The sequence below is a fragment of the Venturia canescens genome, chromosome 3 (genome assembly GCF_019457755.1).
Source record: "Venturia canescens isolate UGA chromosome 3, ASM1945775v1, whole genome shotgun sequence".
Taxonomy (NCBI): domain Eukaryota; kingdom Metazoa; phylum Arthropoda; class Insecta; order Hymenoptera; family Ichneumonidae; genus Venturia; species Venturia canescens.
The window spans coordinates 24,868,540-24,892,027 of NC_057423.1; the positions used below are offsets into that span (position 1 = coordinate 24,868,540).

A 23,488-nucleotide genomic window follows, 5' to 3' on the forward strand; every position below is an offset into this window, starting at 1 on the left:
AAATTCTGAATTCTTACAGGAAACGTAATTCATTCACTGTATATGTTACAATAGATCTCATATTTTTTCATAGTTAATAATTTTTTAAAATTTATTTATCGACAATGCGAATATAGAAAATCATTTAAAACGACGGTCACGACCTTTTAATACTTGGCGTGCCTTTTTTTTCATACAGATATATATTTTTATTGAGGAAAACTTTTTTCTTGCTAGGGCATCGTAGAAAAATGACAACATACCAAATAAAGCTATGTTTTGCCGAATTCAAATTCTCTTTTTCAAAGTCATGTATTTCACCGCAGAAGACGTTATACTTTGGAAATTTTTTTTACCTTGGTCCGGTTCCATAATTCCTCATTGGAAATCACCGATTTGATTGTTATGCAAATTCAGAAACTCATGAAGTTGCGTTATTTGATTGAATGAGGTCGTAGGACTTTCAGACGACGTGCGTTTAAACGTTTCCAATTCTTTCGATAGGACAGCTTGATCTTGAATCATCTTTTCAAGAGAGGCTTCCGCATCGATAGTGCTTGTGAGGATCGCGCACTCGGGCTGAACCCAGTCACGCATACCTTATCTATTCGACGTCATCTCGCTTTTGCTCTGGATTTTGCGTTGCAGCTCCAGAACATCCTAAATTTTATTATTGACGGATGATGACGATGTATGTGTATGCAAAATAAAATTAGCAAGTTACATCTTAGTAACGTATGATTTCTCACCTTGAGTCTTTTGTTGGTAGCGATAGCTTCTTCCATCTTCCGTTTAAATTTGCTGGAGACTTCGAATTTTTTGCGCATTTCTCGGATGAGTTTAAGTTTTGGTTGTTTGAGTGATTCCAGTTCGATGGAAAGATTTTTTAATCTTTCATCATATTCTTTTTTCTTTTTAAAGTGACTGATTTGTTCATTACATTTAAGTGATAACTCGCCGATTAATTTATCAACCTCTAATATTCGCCTCTGTCCCAAAGTAATTTGTTGAGCACTGCCGTTGTTACATTCCATTTAGAGCTCTTCTCATTTTTTAAACATTCCAGCTCATTTTCCAACTGCTGAAATGTTTTCGGATGTTTGGTCGTAATTGATGATTCTCATATCATTGTCGAAATGAGTTGCTCCTTCATGGCGACTGAGCGAGTGATGTCGTTGACTTCCTGACTACTTTGAGCTTAACGAAAAGTGTGCTCGGCGCGTCTTTCGTCGAAATCAACGCGAATTCCCTCAGTTTGAGGATCCGAGTCGTTGATCGATACATTGTCACCGACCGATTTATTCGAGGAACACATCGTTGACATTTCGCGTTGGTGAATTTTCTCAGCCGTTTTTTCTTGGTCTTTCCTAAAATCCAGCAGTTTTTCGTAGAGCGGATTGAGCAGCGCACGTTTGGGAGCGGCACTATCTATTTTTTTGAACACGTTCTCGAATTCATCGATTATTTTAGACATCGTTGCTATTTCGTTCGTTGCGGAGATTGCTATGTCTCTCGCTTGTTCAGCCAGTTTTGTTCGTTCGGTCATTTCTTCAAGTGTTTTGTGCAAATTCGTAACTTTTTCTTGCAGAGGACCAGCTCCTAGGAATAACCACCAATGGCCGTTCCATGGTCGAGGTGAGCTAACCGAAATTCTTGAATCAATTTGCTTGCTTTAGGATCTTTATTAATTTTTGGTTTGTTTTTTTATTTTTCTTGCCCGATCGGCATATCTCAGGGTGTTCAGAGTCTCGCTCAGATCGGAATTCGATGGGCTGACGCAGGCAATCATCAACATTAACGAGTGTCCTCCAAGAGAATTTTGGAGATGTCGCGTCAACTTACTATGTCGATAACTAATATAAGTTGATGGTCCACCTTCTCCCAACTGCGAGATCACATTTCCCAGTGCTAGAAAGCCCTTATTGATGTTGTTTGTATTACAGATAAACGTGCTTGATAATTTTTTTTTTTGACCAAATGAAGAATGAAAATACCAATGGAAATATCTTTTTATAAATCATAACACTTATTTTTATTGTAAGTAACAAAACAATCCGATTTTTTTAAATATTCAATTAAAATCTAATGAGTGATGACAAAACTGTTCGAGTTACCCTGAGGATAAGACCACTGGGACCAACGGAAGTCAAACGTGGCCGTCAAATTTGGGTGTGCGTTGTTTCTGCTAAACAACAAGATCAAGTTAATGACGGCGATAAGTCGTTCACATTCAATCACGTCTTTGGACCCGATACTAGTCATGAGCAATTCTATAACACGGCTGTAAACGAAACTGTCCACAAAATTTTTAAAGGTACTTTCTATGCTCTCAACTATCAGATTGATATTTCTCCGACTTTGCGTTTCATTAGATGAGATCATTAGATTTTAATTGAATATTTTAAAAAATCGGATTGTTTTGTTACTTACAATAAAAATAAGTGTTATGATTTATAAAAAGATATTTCCATTGGTATTTTCATTCTTCATTTTGTCAAAAAAAAAAATTATCAAGCACGTTTATCTGTAATACAAACAACATCAATAAGGGTTTTCTAGCACTGGGAAATGTGATCTCGCAGTTGGGAGAAGGTGGACCATCAACTTATATTAGTTATCGACATAGTAAGTTGACGCGACATCTCCAAAATTCTCTTGGAGGACACTCGTTAACGTTGATGATTGCCTGTGTCAGCCCATCGAATTCCGATCTGAGCGAGACTCTGAACACCCTGAGATATGCCGATCGGGCAAGAAAAATAAAAAAACAAACCAAAAATTAATAAAGATCCTAAAGCAAGCAAATTGATTCAAGAATTACGGTTAGCTCACCTCGACCATGGAACGGCCATTGGTGGTTATTCCTAGGAGCTGGTCCTCTGCAAGAAAAAGTTACGAATTTGCACAAAACACTTGAAGAAATGACCGAACGAACAAAACTGGCTGAACAAGCGAGAGACATAGCAATCTCCGCAACGAACGAAATAGCAACGATGTCTAAAATAATCGATGAATTCGAGAACGTGTTCAAAAAAATAGATAGTGCCGCTCCCGAATGTGCGCTGCTCAATCCGCTCTACGAAAAACTGCTGGATTTTAGGAAAGACCAAGAAAAAACGGCTGAGAAAATTCACCAACACGAAATGTCAACGATGTATTCCTCGAATAAATCGTGGTGACAATGTATCGATCAACGACTCGGATCCTCAAACTGAGGGAATTCGTGTTGAATTCGACGAAAGACGCACGAGCACACTTTACGTTAAGCTCAAAGAAGTCAGGAAGTCAACGACATCACTCGCTCAGTCGCCGTAAAGGAGCAACTCATTTCGACAATGATAAGAGAATCATCAATCACGACCAAACATCCGAAAACATTTCAGCAGTTGGAAAATGAGCTGGAATGTTTAAAAAATGAGAAGAGCTCTAAATGGAATGTAACAACGGCAGTGCTAAACAAATTACTTTGGGACAGAGGCGAATATTAGAGGTTGATAAATTAATCGGCGAGTTATCACTTAAATGTAATGAACAAATCAGTCACTTTAAAAAGAAAAAAGAATATGATGAAAGATTAAAAAATCTTTCCATCGAACTGGAATCACTCAAACAACCAAAACTTAAACTCATCCGAGAAATGCGCAAAAAATTCGAAGTCTCCAGCAAATTTAAACGGAAGATGGAAGAAGCTATCGCTACCAACAAAAGACTCAAGGTGAGAAATCATACGTTACTAAAATGTAACTTGCTAATTTTATTTTGCATACACATACATCGTCATCATCCGTCAATAATAAAATTTAGGATGTTCTGGAGCTGCAACGCAAAATCCAGAGCAAAAGCGAGATGACGTCGAATAGATAAGGTATGCGTGACTGGGTTCAGCCCGAGTGCGCGATCCTCACAAGCACTATCGATGCGGAAGCCTCTCTTGAAAAGATGATTCAAGATCAAGCTGTCCTATCGAAAGAATTGGAAACGTTTAAACGCACGTCGTCTGAAAGTCCTACGACCTCATTCAATCAAATAACGCAACTTCATGAGTTTCTGAATTTGCATAACCATCAAATCGGTGATTTCCAATGAGGAATTATGGAACCGGACCAAGGTAAAAAAAAAGATTGTAAGAATTGAATAGTTTGTTTTTTCATATTTCGTTATTTACTGAATCTTAAATTATATTGATTTGTTGTTATGCTGCTCACGTAATTGAATAAGAACTGATTAATTTGAATCTTGAATTATAGAAATCTTTATTTTGAATTATTTCACACAATCGTAGCACAACTCGTCTCGATCGTATTCAGTCGATGGGAGATGCAAAAAGTGTAATTGAATCATTATTTGAAACGATTGCTGTCGAACAAAGAAAAAATGAAGGAAAAAAGCAGGAATTAGAAACCTAATACGTCGAATTGATGGTAAAAATAATATATTCGAGTTACTTGAAGAAAATTAATCGATTACAATGTTCTTAAATTTTTGTAAATTGCAGGAAAAAAATCGTCAGTACGAACAACGCCAACAGCCTGAAAGAAGACTGAAGGAACTGGAAGAAGAATCTTCTAGACTGATTAGTTATATCCGAATAAATGCGGGAACTATATTTCTTTGTTTTATTCACCAAACAAAATATGATAACCCTTAAGGATATTTGGTACAGGTGATACAATGTTGCCATGCTAAACCATGCTAAAAACATAAGAAATTTCAAAAAGTTCAAAGTTTTATAAAATTTGGTGAACATATTCTTTAGTGCCTAATTTCACAATACAAATTTTTAAGATTTTTCTTTTGTACAGTTATCGAGTCATTGATTACTAAATTTCACATGTATAAGCATAGCGTTTCCATATATATATATAGGTATACATTCCGAGCATAAGAAATCTGCTTTAATGCATAATTTAGTTACTCGATAACTAAGTAGAAGAAAATTTTCTAATAATTTGTGTTTTCGCACTTGATGTTGAAGAACATTATCACCAAATTTGATCAATTTCTTAATATTTCGACTTTTGTACCGAAACTCCTTAAGAACAATAAATAAGAAAAAATGGAAAAAAATCACTCGTCAATTGGTAAGTTGTATTACTTGACAAATTTTCTTTTAAAATGGAGCTATTTTGCCCAATTGATCGTGAACGTGAATTATAAATACAATGGTGTTAAAAACTATTTCTGCAAAAACAAATAAGGAACGGCCACAGAACATTTTTTCCTACTAAAAAAAATAGTATTTCCTGTGCATGATAAGAGATGAGCACATGAAGTTATGGTGCCATAAATGCCTAAAGCGAAAATGAATTAAAATTTACAAGAGAAAGTTTGCGTCCAACAAAATACGAACAGTATTTTTATAAAATACTGATCAGCCGGTGGCTTGATTGAAAAAATTTTAACGTATTGGCAACCGAACAAATTTAATTATAACAATGTGTAATTTATATGTAAATTGGATGATAACACAAGTAATAAAAAATCCTCCAACGCTCTGAATATTCGGAAAATGAAAAATTATTAATCCCGTGAGCGAAGCAGCGTCGCCACTATATAGCCTCCAGGGGTATGATGCGCGACCGAGAAATGCTTCTACTCTGCGCGGCGCTGCGGCCGATAAACGAAGCTCGACGTCCGTGCTCGCCCCATCGCAATTGAAGCATCATTGCGCTAGATTGGCGCTCTCACGTGGCGTTCGCTTAATGCCATGTTGATGCAATCTTGCCGCAATTTTATTTTTTCGGAACGCCATGGATAGAGCACGTCAGCACGTCAACTTTTTCATGATTCCATCGTGATTGCAGCTAGTCTATACGCACACACATAAGAAATCTCATAATAAAGATTGTGATCATGGATACGATAAAAAATTGGAAACAAGTACATTTATGTTTTATGTCACCTGGACAGTACTCTCAGTGAAACCCTATGTGACACTCATGTAGTCCAAAAAACAAATGCACGATACTTCGTAAGAAGTGGTTTGATTTATTCTCTATATCTATACTAAAGCTTTCAAAAAAACCATTTCAAACGTAGTGAATAAAAAAAATGAATCTGTTAAATCTTGGTAATGTATGAAAAATGTTTGGTTCAAAGGAACAAAACGTTGTCAAATAAATGCAAAAGTGACGAGTACATCGGATGACGAATGAAAAAAATTCAAAACATAATGGTATGTAAAAAAAATTACGAAACCAACTGTAAATAATTTCAACAAAACAATTATAAAAAGCTTTCATAAATCATGAAAAAACATTATATTGAAAAAAAATACAAATCCGTAATTATATTGTAAAGGGGAAAAAAATTCAAATAGAACGTGAGAAATTCATTCCTACGGGAAGCATCCGAAACTTGAGCAATTTCTAGTGAATGGAAAAAGTTACCACCTGAATTATGTGCAGCACTAAAATTTATGACATCAATCGGAGAATAAGTATTTTATTAATATATAATACACAACTTATTACAGTATTGAAAAACTGTTCTGAGAAGCGTTCAAATCCAAAAAAATATCGCATCAAAGGTAAAAGTCATTTGTAACTCTATGGTGACGGAGACATAGAATAAAATCGATTCTTCTCAGACTTTCAGGATCCCCTGGTATTTACAATATTCGACGTCGATTTCGTGTTGGTCCGAAATAATGTTTAAATATGTGCTAAAAGTACTTGTCATTGGAGTCATGCCATTTTTACGATTGTTGTTTTGCAGCCAAAAAACGACGATCCAAATAACGCAACGACATCGAAATTCCATTTGGTCGATTTGGCTGGTTCGGTTTCTAATGAGCAAAACCAAAGCCTTCGAGTACTAAATTTTATAAAAATCTTCAAGAAATTTTCTGTATCTTGCAATGCCGCACAACAGCGCTATCCTGCAGTACGCCGCACGAAATTTAATTTACTCGTAAAGCAGCGTACCACGCACAGCGAGCGCACGAAGCGACGCGAGCGTATAACGCGCTGCGGGGCCAGCAAATTTAACACAATCTATAATTTTATTTATGCTTGATGGAAATTCGTTTTTGTTCTTCATCAGCTGTACAATTGGAAGGTGATTCGAAAATACTTGTAAATAGCAAAAAATTGGTCGCGAACACACACTGAGAAACATTTTTGGTTCATAGTACCATATTTGCATGTTTCTCTGAGGTGATAGAAATACTTTTATGCTCATTCAAAAAAATATCATTGTATTTACTAAATTTTATAAGTCGTTTACATCATGCGCATATATTAACCCTCTCAGACCGAGACCTATTTCGCGTTGACCGAAAATGATTCCCTTCATAATTTTATCTCAAAATACTTTCTAGTTTCCGAATCCATTGTGACATTTCCGTTTTTTTGTTGGGAAATATGAATTTTTGAATGTTCGCTGCGCGCAGCACCAGGTCCTTGGGGAGCAAAATCAGGAAAATTTACGAATGAATCTAGCACCGAATACCTTAAATACATCATATTAGCTTCCCTTTGAAAGGAAATAACGTTTGGGGTACGAAAAAAAAATGTATATCCACTTTTCTTTTGCGATAACAAAAGCACCTTTTCACACAACGCCAACTCAACATGAAACGCCGACTTCATATTGATATTTCGATGAGTTAAAGCAGTTTATCTCTTGGTTTAGGAGTATCTAAGGTGCAATCTAACCTTGCTTGATTGAAATAGGCAGTTAGAACCCCGACCTTACTGACCGATGCAGTTTCATTGGGCCTGGAAGCGCGTGTTGCGTAGAAGCAACATACGGTCCGAGAGGGTTAACAGCAACAATGACCTTGCCAAACATATATTATGTACATTAGGGTGTGCGGAATAAAAACGATATTTTTTTTTACTTTGCATCCAGCCGAAAAAGGTGATTCAAGGTGAAAAAAAAGAATCCCAGAAGGAGAGCTCACTAAAAAATTTTTTCGAATGGCGCTTCGCGTTTGAAGATTTTCCATAAGAATAACCATAATAATAATGATATATTTTTATAGAAAATCGATTTCCCCATAAAAAAAGTCGTTATGAACATTCAGCTTGGAACAACCATTCTCGTGCTATCACCCTTCGAAGTTGTATTGATAGAAAAAAAATTTTCATAAAACTGTCGAAATAAAATTTTTCGTTTCACAAACAAACTTCTACGAACTTTTTCGTAGAAAATTACTTGCTCTTTGAGAAAATCGTTATTATTATTCGAACAATGCTCTTTTCGACAACGCTGTGCCGGTGAGCGTGAAGGCTAAAATGTTGCAATCTCGAGCAAAATCTAAAATTTCTTCAGAGCGAGTAATCATTGAAAAGAGTGATTACAAAACGTTGCTTTCAAAGGATATAAGCTATCTTGTCATACAAGAATCTTTATTCCTTTTCAACCAAATTAATTTACCCCATGACTTTCTGAGGGTAAATATGGACTTATAGCCTGAAAATGCCAGTTATTTAAGATGCTCAGATTTTTTTTTTAATTTCAAATTTGTCAATGACATAGCTAATGGCATCGCTTTGATAGAAGCCTACAACGGCTCATTGACCAAAAACGAAGAGCAGTTACAATATTTATTGAAAATAATGCAAATTCATCTAGAGTCGCCGCAGCGACTCTGAGACAAGTACATTTATAAGATATGACGAGTTGCTGCCAGAGACTCTTTACCGGAGCGATAGCGTTTCCAATTGTTTTCGAAAATTTTCAAAATTTGTTTCTTCAATAATTAATTAACTATATCATTTCGGAGAATATTATACGTTGACATATTTTTTATTATTTTTTTTCTTCCGATTGCGACCTCATCGAACTCTGTAGGTTGACGCGTTGAAGAGATATTAATTATTTATTTTTTAATTGCATCAAAAAATGGGTCGGATTTTCGCACACATTTTTGATGTTTATTTGTTTTATATCTAGTGACAAATCTGGTGCCATAATACCAATATATACCTATATATTTTCGTGTCGTATGACGTATGGTGTGTTGTTTATGCTGATAGATGATGAGGTTATAAAGATCGCGATTTGACAGTTCACCGATATCCCGGTCGGTAGTACAAGTATATACCTATATATTTCCGTTATGATATGACGTATGGTGTGTTATTTCAATGCTAACTAAATGAGGTTATAAAGATCGCGAATGTTACAATTCACCGAAACTGTTCCAATTTTTTCCGGTTCTGTAGAAAATAAATAAAAGCAGTACAATGTTTTAGTGAAAGTGGTGAGAAAAAAGTGAAGAAGAAAGAGATAAAGACCGAGGAATCCAAGAGTGTTGTGTAACGGAAAAAAAAACCGAAAATTGTCAACAACGTTCGGATTGATGGTAAAAATATTTAGAAAGGTTAGATTTTTTCTATATATATCTTGAGATGTAGTCCGGATTCTGAAACATTAGAAATAAAAATCCATGCCTTCGCTCTTTCTCATCAGCTCTCTCTCTGATTGTATCATCAGACTTGTCGATGTTTGTTATTGCAGAATATCTAAAGACGCGGCATCGTCTTGTAATAAAATAACCCAAAACAGGAATGACGAAAAAGAGCCAGGGACTACAAAAATATAGAAAGGCAGTATAATCGCATTGTCTGTAAACGTATAACAGACTATTCGAAAGTGCTTGATTACAAAATTTCTATTGGCAAATCGAAACTGAGGCAATCAGTATTTTTTTGCATTGGTGGAAATTTTTTCATCAAAAGGACTAAATTGATAATCACGGAGAGTTTTCACTTCAATTCCAACAAAGTAAAATTTAAGTTCGAAATAAAATATGTCCGCGTGTGTGTATATGTGTGTATTAGGGTGGTAAAATAGCTAGAAAATTTTTGAAAAAAATCACACGTATTCTTTAGAAGATTCTCAATACTTTTTGTTCTGGAACATTTCTTTGTTATGTCAAGACTTTCGAGAAAAAAAATCATACAGATTTTCATCATGCTGTTTTGCAAAAGCCGCCATTATGCAAAAACTGAGTTTGAAAAAAGTGTTTATAACCAGTGTTCTGGACTCGTCAGACCTTAAGAACATCTTTGCTGGCGATAATATGGTTATTTGAGAGCAGCAACAGTAAGGGAAATCGCTTTGAAAAAAAAAATGTTAGAAAATCTTGACTTTTCAATTAAAAACGAATAAATAATGAAGATTTTGATTTAATTTTACAAAATAAATGCAAGATTCTGAAAGAGCACTCTCAAAAACCCCCTATATCAGATTTTGTTCTTTAGTTAAAACTGCGTACTTGAAATTGTGTGTCCAAAATTGAATGAATGAATGAAATGAATGAAAAGTGATGGGCCGGACAAGTACTTTTAGCACATATTTAAACATAATTTGTACCGATACGAAATCGACGTCGAATATTGTGAATACCAGGGGATCCTGAAAGTCTTAGAAGAATCGATTTTCTTCTAAGTAAGTCTCTGCCACCATAGAGTAACAAATGACTTTTACCTTCGATGCGATTTTTTTTTGGATTTGAACGTTTCTCAGAATAATTTCATATTGTGAAAAATTATGTATTATATACTAATAATATACTTATCCTCCGATTGATGCCATAAATTGTAGTGCTGCACATAACTCAGATGGTAACTTTTTTGATTCACTTGAACTTTCTAAAGTTCCGGGTGCGTCCCGTAAGATTAAATTTCTCACGTCCTATTTAAATTTTTTTTTCCCTTTACAATATAATTACAGATTTGTATTTTTTTTTAATATAATATTTTTTCATGATTTGTAAAAGCTTTTCTTAATTGTTTTGTTGAAATTATTTACAATTGGTTTCGTAATTTTTTTTACATACTATTATGTTTTGAATTTTTTTCACTCGTCATCCGATGTACTCGTCACTTTTGCATTTATTTGACCACGTTTTGTTCCTTTGAACCAAACGTTTTTCACGCATTACCATGATTTAACAGATTCATTTTTTTATTCATTGCGTTTGAAATGGTTTTTTTTTATATCCTTTAGTAATGAATTGCTCATTTAAAGCAAGTTTCGAGAGAACAGATCGAACAACTTCTTCTTATAAATCATCGTGTCGTCAATACCCCAATTGCAATAAAGGCACACTTAAAAATAGCAATGGGTATTATTTAATCTTACCTCGTGTAAGCAAAAGGGTTAATTACCCTCATTTGTAATTTTATGTTTGATACCGGGTGAAAATAAATTCATGGCAAAAAGTAAAAACTTTTGAAACCCGATTATTGATAAATGTCATTTCTTTTATTATTTCTTTTCATACCCAATTGTAATGAAAACGAGATGGAAAGTTTATATTTAAGAGTTTTTTAGTGGTAATCATTGTTATCCTCCGGTTACAAGATTATGACCGGCAAACTAGGGGCCCGAATTCCGCCGGAACTCAAAGATGCTGAAACAGCAGGACGGATTGTTGACGAATTGTTTCCGACGCACCCGACTAGGACAAACGCGACGAACGCAACGGACGTGCCGGCGCCCCCGGTCTTTACCGCGGAGGAGCTCACCAGAGCGACCAACGCGATGAAGGCTGGCAAGGCGCCGGGACCAGACGGTGTACCGGCCGAGATCCTCCGGCGCGTGGCTCGCCTGCGGCCGGAGATACTTCTCGACCTGTACAACACGTGCTTGACGACGGGGACGTTCAGCGACCGGTGGAAGGAGGCGAGGTTAGTCCTTATCCCAAAAGGTAAGGGCGGCCCTAATACGCCTTCGGCCTACCGACCGCTGAGTTTACTGGACACGACAGGTAAACTCTATGAACAACTACTGAGACCGAGACTGACGGACGCGATGCAGGCCGGAGGGGGTCTCTCCGACCTGCAGTTCGGTTTCAGGAGGGGTCGATCGACTATTGGAGCAATCCAAAAGGTGGTCGACTCTTTCCTGGAGCTGGGCAGACACTGCCATGCAGCTCGACCTATCGTGCTGCTGGCGACACTGGACATCAGGAATGCTTTCAACTCGGCTAGGTGGGTGGATATCTTGGAGGCGCTTAACGGCAATTTCGGGATTCCACCATATCTGGTCCGGGTTGTGGAGGATTACCTGAACAACAGACGGATAACGTACGAGACGATCGAAGGACAGGTAACGAGACAGATCACCGCTGGGGTTGCCCAGGGGTCGATACTGGGACCTGACTTCTGGAACGGTTTATACGACAGCTTGCTTAGGCTGGAGATGCCGCTCGGAGTGATCCTCGTCGCTTACGCTGATGACGTAGCGGCGGTGATTACAGAGCGATCTCCGGAACTGGCACAGTTGAAGTTGAACCAGACCATGAGACGAGTAGGACGGTGGATGACGGAACACGGACTCCAACTGGCAACGGAAAAGACGGAACTGACGTTTCTTACGAGAAGACGCATATAGACGATACAGCCCATGACAGTGGGGACACACGTGACTGAGACCAAGGGGGAAGTCAAGTACCTAGGGGTGACCCTCGATACGAAGATGACCTTCTGGCCTCACATACAGAAGACAGCCCGGAGGGCGGCAGAGAGGATAGCATCCTTGAGCCGCCTGATGGCAAACACGACGGGACCGAGACCGGGGAAACGACGACTGTTAATGGCGACAGCTCACTCGATCCTCCTGTACGGTGCGGAGATCTGGGCAGACTCCCTGAAGACAAAAAAGTATTGTAAGACAATGACGATGGTACAGAGACAGGGCGCGCTGAGAATCGCCTGCTCCTACCGGACAGTCTCTGCACAAGCAGTTCTGGTGGTGGCGGGCGTGATACCCGTGGATCTACTTGCCTTTGAGCGCAAGAGGATCTACGGGAGCAGCGCGGACATAGGACGGAAGAACGCGGCAATCGCCGAGCGCGAAAGGACGATTGACGACTGGCAAGGACGGTGGATAAACGAAGACGCCGGTAACTGGACGAAACGACTTATACGGGACCTGAGGCCGTGGCTCGGGAGGAAGTTCGGGGACGTAAATTTTTACGTAACCCAGCTCTTGACGGGACACGGTTACTTCCGACGGTACCTGCACAGGATGAACAGAGTACGGACACCCGACTGTAAGTACTGTGGACACGAACGAGACGACGCAGAACACACGTTTTTCGTGTGCGACCGCTGGACGAGACAGAGACAGGAACTGGAAATGACAGTTGGCAGTATTACCCCGGAGAACATCGTCGGGGTGATGCTGCAGAGACCGAAATGGTGGCGCTTAGTCGCCACCTACACAGAAAACGTACTGAGACGCAAGAACGCGGACGGCTGCTTGACGGACAACTGAGCAGACGGAGTGACGCGACGTAACGATAACGGTGGGACAGAACGAACGAACGTACACAGACAAAACCCCCAGTCAGAAGTAATACTAACATAGTTCCTGGCTGGGGGAGGACAGAAAGGAGTTGGCGGCTTTAGTGGGTAGGCCTTTTTTTTTGAGAGTCCCACATATCTAAGTAGTCTGGACAACTACGAAGAATCCGTAAAAAGGATTTCCGCAACTCCTTGTAAAAAAAAAAAAAAAAAAAAAAAAAAGTCATTGTTATCCTATGGAAACCAAGCACGAAACATGTTTACAATAATTTGATGAAAATCATAAAAAATAAGTAAATTTATTCAAATTATAAAATTTGAATAATATCAACGATTTTCTAAAAGAGCAAATAATTTTCTACGAAAAAGTTCCTAGAAGTTTGTTTGTGAAACGAAAAATTTGATTTCGACAGTTTTATGAAAATTTTTTTCCTATCGATCCAACTTCGAAGGGTGATAGCACAAGAATGTTTGCTTTAAGCTGAATGTTCATAAGGACTTTTTTTTGTAGGGGAATCGATTTTCTATAAAAACATATCATTGTCGTTTTTGTGCGATTTTTTCCTGAAGAGTTATGATGCAATGATCGGAGGTCTCAATAATTTCCTGGGTTATTCTTATGGAAAATCTTCAAACGCGAAGCGCCATTCGAAAAAATTTTTTAGTGAGCTCTCCTTCCGGGATTGTTTTTTTCACCTTGAATCACCTTTTTCGGCTGGATGCAAAGTAAAAAAAACAATGTCACCAAATAATAGTAATACTTTTCCTTCTAAAATATATAGAATCATTGACGATCAGGTATTGTACTCTCGACTATATGCTCATGGTACGCTCGGCAAAGATTTAAGGTAGACCACGGAGAGGAAGGATTTTAACAAAAAGATTCAATTTCAACAAACCGAAGAACATTGATTGACCTAAGTAACACTCGATCCCGGGACTATTTGAGTTCGAGCCTGGAGCGCTATGCACTGCGCCAACATACGTTCTATAACTAGGATACAAGCAAACGCATATATAAGACGTCATCACGGTTTATATAGCAGTTTTGTTTTTTTCAGCTATAAAGTATGTGGTAGCGTACTGGATTGCGTTCCAAACTCAAACTCTGGAAGTCCCGGGGTCGAGCCTTCCGTTGATCGACTTTTTTTGTCGCACTTTTACTCAGGAAAACGGTATAAACATCCCTTGCGGTATGGTTATCTTATCGATAACAAATAATCATCAATACCTGGAAACACAAGTCTCCTCAAAATTATAAAAATTGTTCCTATCATGAAATATTATAATAATGCCTATTCAATTATAGATATTAATTTCAATATGGATGGTAAAATTCAGTAAGGTTTACCCAAACATGAATATGATCCAGTGTACCATATTTTTCAAATCCAAAACAACTTACTTATAAAGTTACTTGCATTATCTGATCATTGTGAGGATTTTTACCATGATTGTTAGTTACTTTTAAATAACATATGGTCATTCACACCATAGGGATTACATGTTTTGATAATCATGACAGATATGGCAGCAACCACTGCTTTTTTTCTCAACAATGTCCGCAAAAAATACGAGAAAAAACATTCACTATCTAATCGGAATTGAATCAAAAAGTTAAATGAAAACAAATTACCGAATATTCAGAATGTTCTGATAACAAATTATCTGAATTTGAAATTAAAAATTTGGATTAAAACAAAATTACAAGACTATATATTCAATATTCTTAACATCACAAAAGGTATTAAAAGAAAATTCTATGGCTATGGAAAATTTCCTAGAACATTTATCCGTAAAATATATCTTGAGCTCACGTCAGTCGTGAAAGGTTTCATATAAATTTTTCATTTACGATATCTTTGAAAAATCAGTCGAGCAGTAGATTTAAACACATGTTTTCATCTAAAATTCGCTTTGAATAGGAATAGTTCGGAAACAGTTGACTGGAACGTTTTTTTTCAAAGGACTTTTTTTGTAGCCAATTCAATTTCCTACAAAAACTCACCCACACAACCCCACGATATGGAATCGGACTAAGAAATACCAATATCAGTGAAAGGAAGCACATTTTCAATGTTATTTAAATGGGAAAACTATAAGGCCGATGATGAACCTCTAAATATTTTTTAACAGCGTTCTCCTTTCGCGACAATTTTTTTTTTATGTATAAACTGAAGATTTCTGAGTGAGCACCTGAAAAAAAAATGTTGCCCTGAAATGACACACCCTAATATATATATATATATATATATATAGATTCAATGTTGTTATATGGGAAGCGAATTTTTGCGCTTCGCAATTCGTCTCAAACTCGGCGAGCCTATAGTCGACGTCTGCCTTTATATGTACGACACACTCTTAAACGTACGGCGCACGCTTATACGTACGATGCACGCTTATTAAACGTACGAAAAAGGGGTGTGAATAGCCACAGCGAATTAATAAAACAACAACACTCGGAACTGTTAGAATATAATGTGAGAAACTCCAATCGAATAAATGTTTTCTAATTTATTTCTTGTGTCATCATTATTTTTGAATATTCCCATATCACGCTTCCTATTGAGTTTCGCTCTGCTCTTTCCGATCCTTATTTTGACTCCATCGGTTTGCAGCGGATCGATACATATTATTAATTGGTTGCCTAATATGTGTCCTATGATTTTCTACTATTTCTTCATACTGATTGTGGTAACGTGATTCAAGAGGTTTCCAACTATATGATCATCAATTGCACATTTTGTACATCAGATTCTGAAAACAGTTTCTGGTCGTGATATAAGTGGAGTTATTCTTTTTCCACCTGGTCTGTCGAGTAATAAATTTTGAAACTTGTTCCAAAATGTCTTTGGATGCTTTTTTTGCTGATAATATGAAAAGTTGAATCTTCGGAATGCGGTAGGCAAACACAAATATTGACAACAATACTTATGAAATGACGTGTATGTTGAGTATTCCTATTCTGCAAACTGCAAATGTGGAATTATTGGTGAAAACATTCATTACGATAAGTCTACAGTTGCTCAGTTTTGGATGCGATTAAGTATAACCCTAGGGAAAAAAAAGGTTGGGACAAGTACATTGATGGTCCCTCGTTTGCTGATAATTCCACCCATAAAAAAAACTTTAAACAAAATTTTTTTTTAATTGTAAAAAAAATTATTTCATAAAAAAAAATACAGAACAATTCGAAAAAAATTTTACAAATCTTGAAAAAATGTTATATTAAAAAAAAACTAATCTGCATCTATTTTTTAAAGTGTCAAAAGAATTAAATAACAAGAAAAAAATAATAAACCGAAAAATCGCCCTTGAAATCATTTTGGAAACCGATGCCTCATTCTTCTTATTTGATTCGAACAGCTAAATCAATTGAAAAAAATTCCATCTAATTTACGTGCAACATTAAAATTTATTATATCAATTCGAGGCCAAGTATTTTCTAATGAATTAAAAAAAGTTACCATTTGAATTACGTGCAGCACTAAAATTTATGATATCAATCGGTGGACAAGTATTGTATTAGTAACTCCAAATTTTGACATTATTGAATTGTTCTAAGAAACTTTCAAATCCAAAAGAATCACATGCAAGCTAGTCATTTCTTACTCTATGGTGGCAGAGACTTATAAGAAAATCGATTCTTCTCAGACTTTCAGGAGCTGCTGATATTATTCACAATATTCGACGTCGATTGGATCGATACAAATTATGTTTAAATATGAGTTAAAAGTACTTGTCCGGCCCATTACTTACCATTAAAATTGTTTATTCAAATAAAAATCAGGACTTTTCTAGAACTGATGGAGCACAAATATTCATGCAGAGGGAATTTAGAGAGTTATCTGCAAGTAATTTTCCCTTGATTGCACCAATTTAATAAGAATGGAAACGAATTGTCCTGTAATATACAAGGAATGTTATTGTGCATCGATAAATAAAAAAACATTTTGCACATTAAATTTTTACTCCTCACTTCTTCCAGCGAACGAATTTCATTCGGCATAACGAAACTATACTATTATTAAGAACATTAAACTAATAATGAATCGCATTTCAATGCATTTTTAATCGGATGCTGCCGTACAATTTCGTTTGTTTATGATTGATTTTTATTTGAATGAATAGTGATGGGCCGGACAAGTACTTTTAACTCATATTTAAACATAATTTGTATCGATCCAATCGACGTCGAATATTGTGAATAATATCAGCAGCTCCTGAAAGTCCGAAAAGAATCGATTTTCTTTTAAGCCTCTACCACCATAGAGTAAGAAATGACTAGCTTGCATGTGATTTTTTTGGATTTAAAAGCTTCTTAGACCAATTTAATAATGTCAAAATTTGGAGTTACTCATAAATTACTTGCCCTTCGATTGATATCATAAATTTTAGTGCTGCACGTAACTCAAATGGTAACTTTTTTCAATTTATTAGAAAATACTTGGCCTCGAATTGATATAATAAATTTTAATGCTGCACGTAAATTAGATGGAATTTTTAAAAATTGATTTAGCTGTTCAAATCAAATAAGAAGAATGAGGCATCGGTTTCCAAAATGATTTCAAGCGCGATTTTTCGGTTTTTTATTTTTTACTTGTTATTTGATTTTTTTGATACTTTAAAAAATAGATACAGAATAGTTTTTTTTAAACATAATGTTTTTTCAAGATTTGTGAAAATTTTTTCGAATTATACTGTATTTTTTTTATAAAATAATTTTTTTGAGAATTTTTAAAGAAAATTTTTTTTAAAGTTTTTTTATGGTTGGTAATCTTAAGCCCGTGCAAAGATTTTCTCAGAAATTACGACACTGATCATGCTGATTTTGGGCTCATTCGACAGAGAACTTCTTAATTAGCTAAAAGTTCAATTTTCAAAGCCGTACATAACTCATGAGTTTCGTCATTTAAGAAAATCACAAGCGAATTTTACCCCCACCACCGCGAATCGTTTTATTCAGAGAAAGTATGGTCTCGGCGAGAGCCTCAGGCCAGCAGACGACAGGGCTGTCAATGTACTTGTCCCGAGACTCTGCCGAGTCTCTTGATAAATAGAAAAGAATGCTTCAAAAAATTATCGGAAGCACATTTTTTAATGAAATAAAAATTCCTAGCTTCGGAATGCAACATATTTTTCTAAAAATGGCCAATTCTGGTGGACTTGATGAGCATTATATGTTTTTTTCTCTCTTTCTGTCAAATTTTGGGGAAAATCAACGAATACATTTGTTTCATAAAAAATCCTTCATATCTTTTTTATTCAAAATGATTTCATCAAAAAAATTAAAAGCAATATTTATAAATAAGGCAAAAAAATTTCACGATGAACTTCTTATTGAAAGACTTTTTGTATCATTTAGAACTATGACAGAAAAAAGATTCAATATCAAACCATAAAAATCCTTTCTCGGAGAAAAAAATTTGCACTAATACATCGATGATCGTCCTTTTTCGCATTATACCACAAAAAATGTAAATAAAAATTTTCAAACCTCACAATGAAAATGATTTCAAACCGTGACAAAATATTCAACCATCACAATCCTACAGCAGTAGTGAATAATACACACGTCCATGATTTAAATTGTTGACTATAATTTTTGACTATTATGACTATTTTGAAAATATTGAAGTTCTTTCATACTAATAATCAATTAATTTTCTTGATTTTGCAAAACAAATAGTGATGGACCGGACAAGTACTTTTAACACATATTTAAATATAATTTGTATCGATCCAATTGACTTCGAATTTTGTGAATAATACCAGAAGATCCTGAAAGTCTGAGAAGAATCGATTTTCTTATAAGTCTCTGTCATCATAGAGTAACAAATGACTTTAGCTTTCATGTGATTTTTTTTGGATTTAAAAGCTTCTTCGAGCAATTTCATAATGTTGAAATTCGGAATTACTCATAAGCTACTTGTTCTCCAATTGATATCATAAATTTTAATGGTGTAAGTAACTTAGATGGGATTTTTTTTTGAATTGATTTAGTTGTTAGAATAAGATAAGAAGAATGGAGCATCGTTTTTCAAAATGTTTTCAAGCGCGATATTTCGGTTTTTTTATTTCTCATATTTTATTAAATTTTTTTTCACTTTACAAAAGAATCACAGATTTGTATTTTTTTTAATGTGATGTTTTTTCAGGATTTGTGATATTTTTTTCGAATTGTTCTGTTGAAATTATTTACAGTTGGTTTCATAATTTTTTTTATGGAATTTTTTTTTACATTTTTCGTGATATGGTCAGTAAACAAGGGACCATCAATGTATTTGTCCCAACATTTTTTCCCTTAAGTACTCATTTTTTTCAATATATTGTTCGGGCTTGAAGTGCACATTTTTTAAAATTGTTGTATTTTAATCATTTTCAGTAAGGTTCATAATTTTTTTCACAAATTCAGCAACAACGCTGGCCCTACGCGTCCAATTGAATTCTAACTTCTAACATTTGCTCTGCGGCAACTGATGATGCTTGGCAACGATACATGACAACGAATAAACAAAACCATGGAACGAATAAAGACTTCACATTTCCATGTATCAAAATGTATTTTTTAAGAAAAGCAGATTGTTTTTTACGTGTTTTATAGTGTAATGCGACAATAACAGATCATCAATGTACTTGACCTAACATCTTTCCCCTCAGAAGAGACTTTCATAGTTTTCATCATTATTGCCATATAAGTACACATTTTTTTCTTCATTCGGTTTAGCTGTGCCTTCCTACTACATTTTAAATACATATATCAAATAAAAAAGTTATTGTAATGTTTTTTCTGATTAATAAGGTCACCCATTACCATAATATTGATTGCTGTCATGATAAAATTGATAAAAAAACGTATAGGTGGGGCCCACTTCTGCATAGTTACATCATCTTCAGTAAGGTTCATAGTTTTTTTCACAATTTTTTTACAGATAGAATAGGAGAAACACATACCAGATTCATTGATATCCCAAACAATGACGTGAGCATCGAGCATAGACATTTTGATGGCGATTAATCTTCCTATACCGGCAGCGCCTCCAGTTACCAAAATGACTTCACCTTTTATATTTTTTCCCCGTAAATTTAGCGGTATTAGACTTAAAACTATTGATTCCGTCATGTATATCACCGACAGCCATAGAAAAGTCAACACGTCGTACAATACATTTATTCCTTCTCTCCAGTCCATTTTGGGCCTGCAATATTCCCATAAACAAAAATGACAAAAAATTAATGTTAAATCATCAGTTTTTTTGATTCCTTTGAAATTATGAATAATAGTACGATTTCGCTGTTTCGTGTGAAAAACCTTGAAATTGAGTGGTTTAATCTGCACAAGTGATATAATCCCATTTATTCTCATGAGATATGGAAACAAAATAAAAACTTACTTTTGATACTTTTGAGCATAATAGAATAAGTTACTTGTTTAAATTCACGAATTTTAGTAGTTAGCTCTGAAAGATCGGAACGAAAATGACTAGCTAACTGTTTTTGTTATTTCAGATCTTATTTCTTTATTAGAATCAGAAAATCGGTGATAATTATGATGATATTTCTTGCTTAGTCTTTGAGGTTTACGGAGAACGACAATTCTGCAATTGGTTCAAGAATATTTAAAACATTAATGAAATGAAAGTTTAACGCACAGCTATAAAAAATACCATAAATTAGCGAATTACTCAATAAGAATGAAATTGAAGTAAAATATAAATACCTGCAAATAATTAAAGACACTCGCAATCGAAAATGATGAAAACGTAAAATTGCATGTAATTACTTTACGTCAGGACTTAATGACATTGATGACAATGGCGGAACGGTACGAATAGCGTCAACGAAAAACCCTATGATAATATAAATTCAAATTAAGATTCGTTTAGAATAATCGGACTGGATGCTACGATGGTTCAACGTTGACTCCGTTACTTGGCGTTCGCGACGATGATTCGAAGTTAAATCGCTCTTCGTAACCGTCAACGACAAATACCACACTACAGAAAAGTCACTACAGAAAACTTTTCAGCACTACGGAGAAACTTAATTCCCCGAGGAAATAAGATAGCTAAAACTTTCAGTACTTTGTACTTTAGTGGCACTTTGAATGGAAAAGAAAAAATAACGTTTGCCCCTCTCTATACATTTCTCTCTCCGTTGTGAACGTCCACAATCTTTCCTTTCGTTTGCCCCGTTACTATCGCGTGCTATGGGGATAAGAGAAATTCAATAGTTTCGTCTAGAAAGTTCTCGTGGATTCTCCATTCACCAAACGATGGAACGATGACTCTTATGCGAATCTTTTCTTTACTAGTGAGATCGTATGCTATACAATGCATTTTTCTATACCTTTCTCCGTACTGAATTCATTTGACAGGATCAAGATTGAGCCCATTAAAATATCAACGAGTTTCACAATATAATAAAATTGAACTTTTAACTCGTCTATCATCCAATTAAAGAACATAGGTGGCACATATGAATAAGTGATCCTATCTAGGGTTTATTATCCGTAATTTTTAAAATAAAATAAATTAGCGTGGTCGATGTTTTTTTGAATCTGGAGTAAAAAAAATATATAGGGGCTTTATGACCGCAGCCTGCGCGTTCGCGTCAGCGATTTTCAGGTCGACTTTTTCCCAGCAAGTACTAGGTTATAAAAAAAGACGATCTCCCAAATTTGAAGTCAATTCAAAAAATTTTTATGGCTGTAGAAATATTGTTAATTCCAATAAATTGAATTTTTTAGCTATTTTCACGATTTTTTAATGCGAACTATATGAAGCATAAAAACTAATATGAAGCGGCATTTTTTTCCTTCAATCGTCCACTTTTGAGAAAAAAAATAATTTTTCATTGCAAACGAAAATCCGGTTGAATTAGTACTCTTTTCTTATTTTTACAAAATTTTTCGTATTTTTACAACGCTGCCGCCACGATAATTTTTCAAGTAAACGGGTTTAAGACGGCTCAAATCTTTCATCTACGTATATTCTATTACTATTTACACGAAGATTTAAATATGTAAAAAAAAATTTCATAAAAAAAAATTATGAAACCATTTGTAAATAACCGACACAAAAATTCGAAAAAATTCACAAATCATGAAAAAAAACATCATATTTATTTAAAGAATTACAAATCTGTAATTATTTTTTAAAGTGTCAAAAAAATCAAATAACAAGTAAAAAAAAAAAACCGAAAAATCGCGCTTGAAAACATTTTGGAAACCGATGCCCCATTCTTCTAACCTTATTCTAACAGCTAAATCAATTGACGAAAAATTCCATCTAAGTTAAGTGCAGCATTAAAATTTATTATATCAATTCGAGACCAAGTATCAGAATCAGAATCAGAATCAGAATTTTTATTCACTCGGGAACCATCAGGAACTTGAGAGAGTTCTATGAATCAAAAAGTTACCATTTTCAGTTACGTGCAGCACTAAAATTTATCATATCCATCGAGGACAAGTGTTTTATTAGTAAATCTCAGTTTTAACATTATGAAATTGTTCTAAGAAGCGTTTAAATCGAAAAAAATTACATCATGGTAAACTCATTCGTTACTGTATCTGCTGATAGAGACGTAGAAAATCGATGCTTCTCTGACTTTCAAGATCCCCGGGTATTATTCACAATATTCGATGTCGATTTTGGATCGGTACGAATAATGTTTAAATATGTGCTAAAGGTACTTCTCCGGACCATCACTTTTTATTTAAATTTTTCATTCAAATAAAAATCAATCATAAAAAAAACGAAATTAGACCGCAGTTCCGGTTGAAAATTTATTGAAATGCGATTTATTATAAGTTCAATGTTCCGAATAATACTATAGGCTAGTTCTTATACCGAATAGAATTCGTTCGCTGGAAGAAATGAGAAGTAAAAATCGCTGTCATTGCAATATAAATTAAAGGGTTATGTTAGAAGCTTGAACATATTTAATGTGCAAAATGTTTTTCATTTTGATGCACAATTATATCCCTTGTATATTGCAACAGATTTCGTTTCATTTTTTATCAAATCAACGCATTTAAGAAAAATTACTTTAGAATAACTTTCTCAATACCCTCTGTATGCATACACCGTAGGGAAAAAAAGGTTGGGACAAGTACATTGATGGTCCCTTGTTCTGGATGACATAGAAAAAATATTCAAATCCAAGAAAACAATTCTATGGAAACAAAAAACGAAAAATTGAAAAGTTCAAAAAATTCAACAACAATGAAAAACAATCGA

The 23,488-nt window shown here is 35.1% G+C and overlaps 1 protein-coding gene across 2 annotated transcripts in view; it reads right to left on the reverse strand.

The window, feature by feature from the left end:
- LOC122407783 (estradiol 17-beta-dehydrogenase 11-like) overlaps window positions 1-21,241 on the reverse strand; it is a 105,445-nt gene extending 84,204 nt beyond the window's left edge. For both annotated transcript variants that reach the window (XM_043414205.1, XM_043414204.1), the window contains exons 1-2: window positions 20,965-21,241; window positions 20,199-20,443 (exon numbers count right to left, since the gene is read on the reverse strand). In XM_043414205.1, the coding sequence (XP_043270140.1) occupies window positions 20,199-20,436 (238 nt within the window). In that variant the 5' untranslated portion in view covers window positions 20,437-20,443; window positions 20,965-21,241. The remainder of the gene's footprint in view (window positions 1-20,198; window positions 20,444-20,964) is intronic.
- Between the last annotated feature and the right edge of the window lie 2,247 nt (window positions 21,242-23,488).